The 14,506-nt window shown below is 47.3% G+C and overlaps 1 protein-coding gene across 1 annotated transcript in view; it reads left to right on the top strand.

Annotated features, from left to right (window-relative positions):
- LOC142590815 (uncharacterized) overlaps window positions 1–9,025 on the top strand; it is a 28,562-nt gene extending 19,537 nt beyond the window's left edge. The window contains exons 13-15 of the mRNA XM_075703219.1: window positions 1,843–1,919; window positions 4,166–4,339; window positions 5,736–9,025. Coding sequence (XP_075559334.1) covers window positions 1,843–1,919; window positions 4,166–4,339; window positions 5,736–5,820 — 336 coding nt within the window. The 3' untranslated portion in view covers window positions 5,821–9,025. The remainder of the gene's footprint in view (window positions 1–1,842; window positions 1,920–4,165; window positions 4,340–5,735) is intronic.
- Window positions 9,026–14,506: the final 5,481 nt, after the last annotated feature.

The raw sequence follows: 14,506 nt of genomic DNA, 5'->3' as shown, positions 1-14,506 counted from the left end.
GAAACTCAAAATTTGGGGTTCAGTCAACTTGAAATTTGGAGATGGGCCAACTTAAGTTCGAGCGTAGGCCAACTTGAAATTTGGGGCTTGGCCAACTAGAGATTTGCAAAAGGGCCAACTTCAGATTTGTGGGTGGGCCAACTTAAATTTTGGAGTGGGCCAACTTGAAATTTGAACATGGGCCAACTAAAATTTGTGGTGAGCCAACTTAAGTTAGGAGGCGGGCAAACTTGAAATTTGAGGGTGGCCCAGATAAAATTTGGGAGTTGCACAACTTAAATTTGGTGGTGGGTCAACTTAAATTTTGGGTGGGCCAACTTGAAGGCTGGGGGTGGGCTGAGTTATATTTGGGGGTGGGCCAACTTGAAATTTTGGGGCTAGTCCAGCTTAAATTTGGGGGTGGTCAACTTAAGTTTAGGGGTGGGTCAAGTTGAAGTTCGGGGGTGGGGGGTGGCCTAACTGAAATCTGGGAGTGGGCCAACTTGCATTTGGGGTGGACCAACTTTTCAATTTCGGGATGGACCTGCTTGAAATTTGGGGTTGGGCCAACTTTAGCTTTTAGGGTGGCTCAATGCCCAACTGAACGCTGCTGAGCGCCCTTCGAGTTATGAACACCTCGCGTGCAAGAGGGCGCGTTGAAATGCTTGGCGCGTTTTCATTGGGCCTTACCGAGGCGCACTTGGGACGCAGGCGAGAGCTTGCGTGGTCAAGGAAGGCACGCATAACACAGGCTTGCGAGAACGACAGCGAGGGTGACATGGCTTCGCGACAATGCTCTCAAATTGGTACGGCTCAAGTGGTACGATTGCACTGAAGGGGCCGGATGCGGCGAGAAAATCTCCCAACCGTCTGCTAAAGCCTCAGCATTCTTTGCCACCGGAAAGGTCATGGGTATACGCGCATAAGCTAGGAAAAGCAATTAAGCAAGACTAAGCAAAAATGAAGTCACAGCCGGGCTAAACTATGCTTAAGCTTTATTCGACAATTCTCAGAATTTCTGTAGCTTTTTTCTTTCTTTGTCTTGTTCCCTTGCGTCGACGCGCTTCGCGCATACCGCGTGTAGTAATAGGAGTAATTGATTGTTTATCTATATGAATAATATAGACAAATAAAGGAAAAGTAAGGAAATTACTGCTGACCGCAATAATTGGCTAGCGCACTTGAACAGCGGCCAGCAATCGTCACAGCGCAATACGCAAAAAATTAGCAAATTATAGTTTGACTTCGCGGCTCTATGGCAGTTATGCCTGCAGCAATTAATGAAGCCAGTTAGTGTTCAGGAGACGCGAGTTTATTAATAATCTGCACATTCGCATCTGTACGTCGACATTCATTTCAAAATGTGCCGTAAGATACTCTTATGCTTGATAATTAACCCGTAGCGGTTACAATTGAACCAGTTTCTTCCATCAGGCGTCTTTCATAACTCACTTGCTGCTTTGGTATGGCATAAATCCGTGTCGATGGTTGTACGATATTTTGTTATTAACTCGGTGGAACGGGTGGTCTTTGAAAGCAGGTCGAATATCACCTCGGCGGCCGTCAGGTATAGAACTTATTTATTTGCTATATCGCGTTGTGCACACGTAGACGTACACCACCATATTACTGTGGGCGTGCATGGCCACCACGTTATTGCATTTAGGAGGTGCATGTTTACGGCTACGACGAACATTAAGGCAAAGTAACAATAAACAACAACAAAAGTGATGCGCCACTCACACCCCTATTTGTGTATATTCATGGGCGTGCCCTTTAGCAAAGTGGGCCACGCACCACTGCATGTAGCATGAAGTGCCAACCATCGCGACGCCATAACGATCCTATCCCATATTTCTGCAGGTGCTGCTGAAGGTGGGAGCCGACGTGGACAACATCACTGCCGACGGCTTCACGCCCTTGCACTTGGCCGCCCTCAAGTGAGGCTGTTTTCTTGTTTCTAAAACGACACATCTTTCAGGCGCTCCGCGTACTAATCCCGTTTCCGAAACCTTCCGCTCCGAGGATCTGTTTAGTATTCAACATATACATGTCAAGAGCCGAGCTTTATTAGAATGCTTTCCTACGGCGAATTGAAATTCAGCTGCGGTTGGTGTCACATATCTATCTCGCCATCAACGCGACGCTGTGTCCTCTTCCGCATAGCGAAAGCATCTCGTTCGGTTTTGGGTGGACGTAGCTATCTATTGTTCGCATAATGTGGGTAGACCGACGTGTAATCGATCTTTCGCGGCCGCTTATTATTCATTGCGGACATACAGTACAGAATTTAAAAGAGGAAGGGCCTACCAAGTGTCAACGCTAATGTAGCCAAGGTCGACATACATGGTGCTCCAAATGATTGAATGATTGCTGTTGATTATGTCTCTCTATTCTGTCTTTTTTTATGTACATCATTCACGCGTTTTATATCTTACTCGCATAGTATTTGACGCCCAATCACGTCGACCTTGTCTTAACTTGTAAGGTTGACACTTGATTGATCCTTTCTTGTTTTGATCGACCCAGAGCCCAGATGGTCCGATCCAGGAGATAGTCCAGTCTGTGGTGAAATTTGGTTATTTTCGCCCATATTGGCGACAATCACGCTTTTGCCTATTCTGCGGTTATTTCTCACTTCTTTCCGGCACCTCCGAAGCCGCCTTCAAGGCACCATTGCCTCGCGCGAGCCCTGCTTATTCTTTAAGGTATATTGAAGTAGCGCGATGGGACGAGGACGAAAAAACACACACAACATCGCGCTGTTTCAATATACCTTCAAAATGAGTGAACTCGCCCACACAAAGTTTTTCTGCTACTGCTTAGTCCAAGCGAACTAACTCGTTGCATTTCCCAAAAGTATGCCGCACGGCGGCTTTGCCTCAACATGTCTATTATTACGGCGGTGCACGCTTTACAGGAGTACATTGCTATGTGATTAAGTTTCTATTATATTGGCGCTAATTGCGCCCGTACCGTTAAGTTTTTATACTCTGCGACTACTTTTCGTTTCTTGTGTCGTTGTGAGCTACGAATTGATACTTCTTGCAACTCACTATAACGCTATTGAGGCGTGAAAGTGCCGTCTTTTAAGGCGAAAGCCTTAAGTGGCTCGTTACAATGGTTCATACCTAAAAAACGTGGCGTCTAGTCGAGTGGTACAATAATCAGGAGCAGCAGCAATGGCTCATACCCCCGTAAGCAAGTAAAGATGCAATGGCTCAAACCTCCGTAAGCAAGCAAACGATGTAATGACTCCTACCCCCTTAAGGCAGAGGCTACAAGCGCTCAGCAAAACGAAGCGAACAGCGCATACAATAATTAAAATCACCCGTACAGCACGTAGAACAGCATACGTTTCAACAAAGAACAACCTCAAAACAAGCATACGAATCATCAATAAAGTGTTGCATACTCCCTCTCAGAAGTACACTACGACCGAAGATGCTCGCCAAGCGAGAAACGAGGTGCGACGCGCGAAGCGGTGGGCGCCAGGCGTTCGACCGCGAGTGCTGCTTTCCCCTGCTGGGAGGACGCAACGTAAAAGTCGAAGAAAAAGGTCATTGGCGTGAGTCTTACCACACTATACGAGCGCTCGAATCTGCAACTAAGCGTAGTAAACGAACCTAATAAGTCGAACTGCGAAAGCAGCAACGCGACGATGCGAGACGGCAACGTAGAGAGGAGGCCAAAACTCGCAGAGAGCTGCTTGCCACGCGTTTAAGTCATAGTGCGGCTCATTGTGTCTTGCGAGAAGTCTGACCTTTCCGATCGTATAACTTAATGCATTACCAAGTGTGCAGCAGGCTTTCGCCTTCACTTGTTACAGAAGTGTAACATGCTGCCGATTTTTCTTTTTCTCGGAGTTGTTACAAGGTAGCCAGATCCCAGATACGTTAAACCCGTGTGAATCAGCTAAGATGACCTTGTCTTCAAAAAGAAAAATGTTGCACGCTTACACCTGTGTGACCGCGAAAAGCACGCTCAAGGCCCAAGTCCGACCGCTCTTGAAGCTATTGAACGCGGATATCCAGTGCAATCAGGACGCGTCAGTGTTCGCTTGTATACACAGAATCTCGTGTCCGTGCTGCCGTGGCACACCAACGGCAAGGTGTAAATCCGGGGAAACTAGAGGGGAAACGAACTCCGTGCCGCATGCCAAACCGGTCTCCCCAATCGCTTGCAGCAACTACGCGGACTGCGTGCGCACGCTCCTCTCGTGGGGCGCCAACCTGGCGGTGGAGGACGCACTGGGCCGCACCGTCCAGGACATGGTCGAGGAGTACGCCCTGGACGACGTGTCGGCGCTGCTCTCTGGCCTCTGGGCGCACGTCGACAAGTACACGCAGTCTCGAAAGCAGTCAGTTCATTCACTCGCTCATATTCTATGTGCGCGCACGCGACCACGGATTCGCTCAGGGTCACTCCGCATGTCGCGGTTTCCGCAGGCGAACTTGTCTACTTTTAATGCTGTCTTCATCGTGACCTGAAAAATTCTTTAGTCAAACGAAAACAGCACTCTTGTGAGGTTATGACACAACTTTCTATTAAGGGCGCCGCACTTTTGATCGCTATACATTTTATGTTGGTTCATTTTCCAACGAATATATTTGCACAGTAGTGTCACGTTGTCGTGGCGGTGAATAACTAGATTGTGTCACAATGGCGAGTCACGAAACTAACTTAATTGGGCGAACCTGTGCCCACAAAAACAAGTTACACTCGGGCAGAATGATAATGACGAGCACGTGAGTCGATCATCCAAAATCGATATGATCTGCGGATCACACGCATGGGCTATTTATACATGGCTCAATCAAGCTTCCAGCGTAATCGTTGGCACTCGCGTAAATTCTAGAATAAACGCCACTATTCACATCACGCACACAATCTGATTGCACAAGGCTCAGCAACAACATATGCAACAGATAGAACTAACGACAACGCTTGAGAAACTTCCGATATAGAAAGACGCGTCTTGCGCTAAGCGCTAACTTTTAACATTTGTTATGCAGTGAATATTAGTGAGTATACACTTGCGTGGGTTGTCCCTGGTTGTCCGAGAAAATTACTATTATCAAAATTACGCAACCCATCTAAAGTGTGCAGCTGATACAATGGTCTCTAGCGACTATCTCCAGTCGCTTGGGAGATGTGCCGCGCGCCTTCCGGCACTAGGAGGGATTAAGCCGTGGGCCCGCATGACTGACTTGGCCTCTTAGCTTGTGACACTTGACAGGAACACTGTTCGCCCCGACCAGAGCTGACCCACTGCATGCTTGGTCGCGTGCGTCATGTCTCTGCTGTTTGCTGGCTGCATCAAGCAAGGAAATAAGAGAAAAATTACTTTACGAAGCCAGCCTTCATAAGCCGCTATTATAGAAGCCATTCCTTTCGCTTTCTTTCCCTCAAAAAGTCGGCCCAACACGTGACTTCTGAGGCTCAGCGTATTGGCCGAGAATGTTTGGTTCTCGGTAGTTTTTAATTAATGCGGCACTTGTTCGGCTGTCCTGCCGTCGCTCTGCCTGCAGAGCGGGAGCGCTAAAACCTACCGCGCGCTCTGACCTGGCTATCACGATTTGGGTAGACTCGTTTGGCTTCGATCGTGTTGTGCAACTAACGCCCCCACTTAGTTAAAAAAATTAAACTATAGGGTTTTACGTGCCAAAACCACTTTCTGATCCCTCTTAGTTCTGTCCTTCCTGCAAGGTTGGCTGCAACAGCATCGACTGCAGCGGCGTGAACTCGATTCGCAGGAATGGGCAGTCAGAGAGCGGCGGCCGGAGGCGTTCGACCCGAAAGCTGGTGCAGATGGCGGCAGCAGCCATGGGCAAGCGGTGACCGCGGAAGCAGACTCATCGTGCCTTTCGACCTTCAGCCATGGGGACGAGAAATGGACCGCGCCGCTCAATGCGAACACTCCCGACGTTGCTGCGACCGAAATGCCAAGTACCCGGGCCGGCTTGAAGGAAAGCGAGGTCGCGATTACGGTGGCACGCCGCCAGCCACACAAAGCGTTCACTCGCGCGTCTCGCCGACATCGCGTCGCATGGCACCTTCATTAGACGTTAGCTCGCATTCAAAGCCAGGAAACTTGTCCAGGTGATCGTTGTTCACTAAACGAACATGGGATGCTATTCTAGACACCCTTCCGCCATGTTGGCGATTTGGTCCACCCAAATCCTGTCAAAAAAATCAGAACAGACAAAATGGCGAATTTGACAACATGGCGGAATTCGACAGTGTTCGGAGGACGACACTGGCTACCGACCGCCCGTGTCGTCAGCTGAGCAGCAACCCCGCGGCCCCTTTAGACGAATGCCAAAGCGTTGAGGCGCACGCACACTCGGAGAGCACCAGAGCTGAACAACGACTGAGCTCGGTGCTGACAGTTTGTGGCTTTGGGCCCAGACGAGATGCCGGAAGTTCGCCAACATGCGGCACAGGTGCCTCAGCAATAGAACATCTCATTTCCTGCAAGTCGGTCCCGGTAACGGGCGCTGCTGCCTGAGTTGGCGCCAGAAAAAACACATTCTACATGACACGATTATAGCGGTTGCAGCGTCTGACACAAAGGGAAGCGTTATCAGCAAGACAAAGGGCGCGTTCTATGCACTCGTACGACACAAGAGACACTGCAACCTCTGATACGATTACTGATTTGTGTCAGGTTCTGAGATTATTTATAGTCAACAGAACAGTGGCCCTCATTGCCTCTGAAATGCCCGCGTGGCGATAATATTGTTATGAAGGCGCTTGTCCTTTCGTGTTGGTCGTTATACGCGATTCCCCGTGTATTCGCCCTTAGTTCTCAGGGTCGATAGCAACAAAATTCTGAAGCCTCCGCACATCATAAGAGGGGGCTCGGTCAAATTTTCTCGGTGAAATCAACCTGAAACACACGTGTACACACAAAATGTGTTTTCAATTTCGACATTCAGCGGGTCATAATCCATTGGACTCAAATAATTCGCAACGTCTTAAATGGAGTTGTAATCTCTGTTAATGAAAGAATGTTTTTTATCCCACGTTTTCTACGGAAGTTATGAACTGAAGGGACCACGAAACGGGGGAGTTTTTTTCTGGCGCCAGTGGCGGTTATCGCCGCGATAAATTCGTGACGACCTCACTTCAACACCGCTTGAACTTGCCGCAAATAGCCCGCAGGACAAATCCCCACACAAAGCGGCGCGAGTGAGTGCATCGTAACTAGTACGACGATAACGAAAAGGTGCTGTGATCGCTGTTAGTTTGTGCGTCGTCGCCATGAGCGCTTCCATCACAGCCATATGCGAAACAGACTGCACTGCAAGCTTCACGTTTAAAAAACCAGCACGCTTTATGTGGACCAAAATTTCTTACGACGAACAAAGATGCGCTAGCGAAGGCCACTCCCAGTGCATGCAGCGATTATTATATGGAAATACATTGTATGCCAGAGCTGAATATACATAGGGTGTCCCAGCAAGCTCCAGCAAAGGTTTTTAATGTACGCCGCTGCGCTAGGGGACATAACTAAATGTATGTTGAGAGCCTCTCTATGGTGAAAGTAGAATTCTTTTTTTTTACATTCTTGCCAATAAGAATTATTCAGCTTGGTGAATATTAAATTCAGGATCTGTGTGAGATGTGCATAATTCGTTCTGCAACTTTCTCAGCATAGAAAAATATGACTTGCACCACAGAGAGTCCAACATGGTTTTGGTTTCGTCTCATACGGCCTACCGGCACATATATTTAAAATCTTGGCTGAAACTATAGCTGGGATACCCTGTACATTGCGGTTCAACGAGCATAGAAATTATCTGTAAAATTTGGCTAGAAGTACATGGCTCGTGATTTGAACGTCCTTCGAGCTTCTTGCGTTGCGCCATTCGAAAATTCGTTACGGCGGTTGTGGTCTCGAGCTCTAAGGCGAAAATCCAGAATACGCTCATGTAGAAAGCCTCCTAAGCTGTGGAATGGACCTCCGTTCAACAGTTTCTAAAGCTTTCTGTGAAAGGAGTAGTTTGCAATATGCAAAACAAATCACCTATCCGAGCTCGGCGAGATACATACGCTAATCACGGCCTTTGAACCAGGACAGCGAAGATTACTAAAAGAGAACGTTGAAATATATGATTGAAGTTTAGGTCGCTGTAGAGAAATGTGATAAAAGCCGAAAACAGAAGTGTGCCGATCGCGTGCAGTGTAGTCATCAGCAAAGCAATACATTTGCGTTGAGCGATGTCATGGTACTGCCGGTCAAAAGGAGGTGTGTAGGTTTTGAATCGCAAATGGCACGAGTGAGGAAGTTGCTGCAGGCACAACAGAAGCCACAGTCAGAGATGCGCGCTACATATGCAACCGGGAAATCAGTTTACTTGTTGCCGAAAACGCGCCGTAGATTTAGAAACCGCGGTGCTCTCACAGAGGGCGCATTTCGAACAAAACAGACCAGCGATGCTGCAGTATTGTTTCGCCTTTGAGGCGAGCTGTTCATTCATTCATTCGTTCATTCATTCATTCAGCTGTACATTTAATAATGGGACAACGCCTGCTGTGCGCAGCGCCTGTCCGCACTTTCTTCGTCGCTATAATATCCGCCTTTCTACAGCGAAGACGCGGTGTACGACTCGCCCGCACGGAGCTCGTGCTGTTTCATGGGCCTCGATTCCGCCGAGATTCATTAAGGAGCTGCAGTCGCAAACACAAGTGCGAAACCAGCAAAAGCGGCACCAAAGCAGCACAAAGGGGCTCACGTGTTGTTTAAAAAAAAGATAAAAAAAGATGTCTCAATAGGAAGTTTTAGCTTGTCCCAAAACGTTTTGCTCTTTGTTGAGTACCGAGTTACCGTTGCCGTAAATCTGACCAGCCGTACTGGCGTAGAGTTTAACCAGAAAGGGAGAAAACTATTATGGCAACAATTGACCACATTCAACTTTTCTGCTGTTGTAAAGCGTCGGTAACAACGTAATTGTCAACCATTGTTGTACGGAACGGCGTTCCTGGAACTACACGGGGAAGGCTGGAGATGGAAATTCAAGACGATGAGGAAAACAAGGACAAGGTGAAAGCAGGAGCCTACGTTTCGACAAGTGGACTTGTCTAGACAAGTCCACTTGTCGAAACGTTGGCCCCTGCTTTGACCTTGTTCTCGTTTTGCTCATCGTTCCTGAAACTAATTCCTTTTGGGAGGAACAGAGGAACGCCACCTTTCCGTAAAGGGTACGCGGAACTGTAACGGTAACTCGATCGTTCCGTTTACGAAGGAACGGCAGAGGGAACGGCGTTCCTTCTGTAAACGTTCCATGGCATTGAACAGACGCACGCACGTACGCAGCACATCATGCAGGGCGGACACCAACATCGAGATGTAACTCTTGCTGAGTTCAAACAAGGGACTTTGCTAAGTTGCGAATATGTATTCTGCACATTTTCTTCCCTGAAAACATGTGCTCCCTGAAAAAGATTGTGTAGGAGCGTTTCTTTGGATTCTTTTATCTCTAGATAATCTGCTACCGGCGATGTTCAAATTTTGTATAATATACGTAGTTCGGTGTGAAGTTTAAGTTGCTCACTTTATTTCGCCTCGGTATTATCCGACCCTATACCTTAATTTAAAGAAATCGAATGTAGCGTTAATGTAACGACACGTTCCAATGTTCGAAGTGTAACTGGAACGCATTCCTATCGCATTAAAGGAACTTGTAACGGGAACTTACAAGATTGGGAAGGAAAGAAGAACGATCTTTCGTTCCTGTTTTAGAGGAACGTGTACAACACTGTTGTCAACATGCAGTTCATTTTAACTTTCCTTAAAATGTAAATAACGTACATAAAATAACTCACGCACATAATACAGAAAAGTGTCTAACTCGTAATTAGACAAAGCGTCACAAGATCTCACTACTAGCATTACTACTGATGTCCCCGTCTCCGGTAATCCGGTATTAGGTAAGAGCTTATACATTTGCGGACAAGCTACAACTCTATAAAGAGCTTACTTTGCAGGGCCTGCTGTGAAATAAAAATGTCCAACATAGATGGCGCTTAATGAGTTGCAATTACGTGTTGTGTACGTTGTGGCACGGCGAGCGCGGGTGCAACCGTGTAAACGAGCCTGCGATTCGCGAAAGCCGGTGGACATTCAGCGTTTGCTTGTTGCCATTAGCAAGACACATTGCGCTTGGAACATAAAGTTCGCCTACGTTCGCAACAACCCATGAAACTGCACGAGTCACGTGTGTTACAGCGGGCCAAACATTGTGCATTCATAGAGCAAGTGTGTACGCAATTTCCGACCACCATAGTGCCCACCTTTCACTTACGATCACTCCTCAAGGTGCACGCAGTTTTCGACATCATGCACACAACTTAGCCTGCGCAATATAGCCTGCGCTCCGCAATGCACCACCTATAGCACAGTCCAATTTTACAGTTCTCGTGCTTACAAGGTCCACGCTAATATGCATATTGATCCTTTATAACTTTCCAGTAGTTCGTAATTTTATTCCTACTTATATTCAGCAGCACAGAGTAGACAGCGACGTCTGCAGGTAGCGCCACTGTACAGGCAAGCGATGCAGGTTTGTTGCCGTTCCTCCACACGAAAAAAAGTAAATGCTTGATTCAAAGGAGCAACACCTTGGGACGATTGTGCACTTTTGCTTTCCTCCTAGCAATGCTTACATTGATTGATTGATTGATTGATTGATTGATTGATTGATTGATTGATTGATTGATTGATTGATTGATTGATTGATTGATTGATTGATTGATTGATTGATTGATTGATTGATTGATTGCAGCCACGAAACATATGCATTGCTTTCCTGGATAAATATCCATTCTGGATCATATTTTCAGAATGCATTTTAACATTTGGAACGCTTTCTTTAGTTTTCAAAAGCCTTCTCAGCAGCGTAATTTATTTGAATAATTTATAGAAATACGAAAAGCGCGTAACAAAAGCGTCACTCTAATATGAACCACGAGAAATACCGCAAAACGACCACGAAAAAGAAGAAACTAGTGTCATACGTGACGCGGTGGAACGATCTTCCCAACGTCTTGTTTCACGCACGCAGCTTGCACAGCGCCCATTTGGCCTGCTCTTTCGCGTGGCGTAAATCCTCACTTTGGTTAACTGCAAGGGACCAACCGCAGCGAAGCGAAGGCATCTGCAGACAGGGAGAAACCCGCGGCGGCTCCTCTGGCTCTTTCGCTTCACGCCATGCAAACAGAAGGCAATGCCGACATAATAAAAAAAAAATACGACGTGAACAAAGGTCAGCAAGAACTTTGCGTTCTCGTATTATACGTGTTCTGGTGCTACACAGCGTATTCGGGGACCACCAACGCAGCGTCGCGTTGTCACGCAGTGAATCGGTCGCTACGAAGTTGCATACGGCTGAGAACGACGTAAGGCTCGTTGCTGTGCGGTTAGATGCACACATATACAAGGCTTCTGTGCACCTCGACGCACCTGAAAGGAGTCCAGGCGGTAAAAAATTAATCTGCAGCTCCCTTGCTACAACGTCTCTCGTATAGCCAAAATTTAGCTTTGGGGCGTGCAACGTGCTCGCCGTTGCTTCGATCTAACTTCAAACGCGACTGCGCGCGTTTCAGTCTCCCAAACAAGTAAATTGTGCCCAGCTTCAGAAGGTTAAGCCACACAATTTTCTCAAAGCTTTTTTGCAACGTCTGACGTGACGCTACGTTCAACTAAATGAGGCAAAGGCGGCCAATTTAGGCCGACGTATAACACGTTCGGCCTAAAACGAGGTGGGAGATTAGGACGCCGACGACTCGTGGCAGATGTACAAGATTCACTAAAGTGAGGGTTTACACGACGCGCATATCTGCCCGCACGTAGGCTTGCGCACGCACGTTAACACAAACTCGGTAAACGGCATGCACGATTTCAACGGAGCGCCCCACGCAATCTGTTATATATAATCGCCCAAGCCTGGCGCACTGTCGTCACACGCGCATCATCTCATACGTGCCTTGCCTCATACATTCTATACTTTCTGAGAGGTTTTATACATATACATATATACATACATACAATAGGCAACACCACCCGACCCGTTTCATCACCAGTGTACAGTTATAACGCGCACCATATCAATCCGCGCAACCAATTGTGCGACCTGCCGAGAAAGCCGACACGCCCGGCGACGGAGAGACCTTCATACGAAGCCGCGGCTGATGAAGTTAACAGCGCCATGGCGCTCTTTGGCCATAAGTGACCCTTACGCCATAAGACACCAGAAGTCGTCATGAGGTTAACTGCCACCTTACTGCTATAGTTATGCGTTAGAAAGTGTTGGGCCCAAATCATCTCGAAGTGAAAGCGAACGCGGCTTTACTCGACGCCTCGTTATTTTATCGCCTGCGTCGTGACGAAAGATTTTCCTCCCGAGACCCTCAGTTCGTGTAACCAACAGGCACGTCGTACCAGAGTTAGACGGATGAAAGGAACATATCAATGGACGTCGACAAATTTACGTCTTTTCATGCTTGTAATCGTAAAAACTTTTTGTTTTCTTCTTTTTTCTGCCCAACTACCAAGTTAAATATATGATGGGTTGACATGTCGATGCCACTCTTCTCACGTCGTTTCGCGACTGTTCGAAACGCAATTCACGGGTGATATTCGTCGTCTGTGACGACACAACGCTCTAGATCAAATTGGTGTCAATTTCCTCAAAAGCTGATACCAAAAACATGACTGAACCAGTTCAATGCAGATTCACATGTATCTGACCACAAATGCGGGATGAATATTTTGCGCAATCGCTTCGATTGTTCTGAAAAGGACTAGCGTCAGTTTGAAATGTGATGTTAAAGGGGTCTCCGAAGCATACACTTGCGCGACGATAATATAGTGAGTTGTGTAGAGCGACCCAAAATATTCAACACTAGCGCAGGCACCCTTCGAGGGCGCGGATATAAAGGGCCTCAGCTGGTAGGTTGACAACGACACTAAATATAATGAATAATGAAAAGAAATTGCTTTCCCGCAAGTCAGCGAGCGCGAAGGTGCAATAATGCTTTCGGAGCGTGTGAAGGATTCAGTCGATAATGGGACAAAATGACGCCAGGATCAGTGTCTGTTCTGCGACCAACTTTATTCGGCACACGACTACTATGCGCAGCAAGACCACTTGCTCGTGTTAGTGTTGAGAACCTCCAGCAACCATGTACAAGTCCCGACCTCAGCACGACCTCGAGCGAGGCGGCAGAATCGGGCGCCCTGAGGCTGGCTGCAGATCTCTCCGTCGCCGGCGCCTCCACTCATACCGGTACCACTCCGTCTAATCTAGGTCTCAGTCAATCAAGATTGTATGCAGAAGTTAAGAACTATGTCCGAACCAAGACATGCACCAATACAGAAATCTTTGTAATATGTACATAAGCACTCATCGCTTCGTTATTTTTTGATGACGTTGTCGAGAAAATAAAGGAATCAAACGTTATCAAGTTGTCTTTGTTTCTTCTTTCCTCGGCGCATTATCGCATGCTGTACATGCGAGCAATGATCTATGATCGAGCGCCCCCCCCCCCCCCCCCCCACTCTTCGTTTCATTTCATGCTCACACGAGGTACAGGCAGCAAATAACCCTCACTCTATGGTAAACAAGAACGTATTGACCTATAAAGTTTACTGGTATATCATACTGCAGAATGAACTGGCTCGAAGCTACGCTTTGCTGGACGCTGTATTTCCTTACTGCTCGAGTGTCAGCAGCGATATTTACTGACTTAATTACTTGTAGAGCGGCACAGGCGACTTGCGGCTTCCCTTTATCATGTGGGAAGCTGCAATGGCCAATGTATCAATGACCACTTTTGAGAACATTAAGAGCAAGCGTCAGCCCGGGGGCTCCTATCTAAATGCATGGACAAGGAGAATTTGTTTTTCTCGGCAATCACTGCACCGAATTTGATTAGGTTTGTTGCATTTGAAATTAAAAGTTAAAGTCTAGTGACTTTCGCAAGCGATTTTTTTTAATTTAGACCGTAGATGCTTTTATATACATTGTTGAAAATCCCAAGGCCCAGAGACTCATTATTTCGATCGCTAAACTTTCTGTGAACATGCACAGGCCCGACCCCAATGGTGATCTCAGGCTGCAGTGTCCGTCTTGGCGGCGCTGTGAATGCATCAAAAACATGCGATCTCCTGCTGAAAACACCCAATTTACGGACTATCCTTGGCAGCTTCATGTGAAAACAACAGCTCACAATAAATAATTTATATGCATTGACCCGACTTTAACGAACACTTTTCCAAGAAAATTGGTCAGAAAACTGACGAGACGTTCATTTGAGGGATCGCCAGCCGTTTGTGCGCAGGCGCGAGTAAGAGCGGACGTGAGGGAGAAAAGCTGGGGGCTTTCGCTCCTTGAATATATGACTCTGCCTAGGCACTACGGAGGAGCTTTCTTAGCGCGTGTTGCATGCGTTCGTTCCCTAGACATCCCGGCATTGCGGAGTGGTCGAGTTTGTTTACGCTCCGACGCTCGCTGCCCGCACG

The sequence above is a fragment of the Dermacentor variabilis genome, chromosome 8 (genome assembly GCF_050947875.1).
Source record: "Dermacentor variabilis isolate Ectoservices chromosome 8, ASM5094787v1, whole genome shotgun sequence".
Taxonomy (NCBI): Eukaryota; Metazoa; Arthropoda; class Arachnida; order Ixodida; family Ixodidae; genus Dermacentor; species Dermacentor variabilis.
Note: the sequence above shows the minus strand (reverse complement) of the source record. Positions and strands in the feature narration are given on the sequence as shown.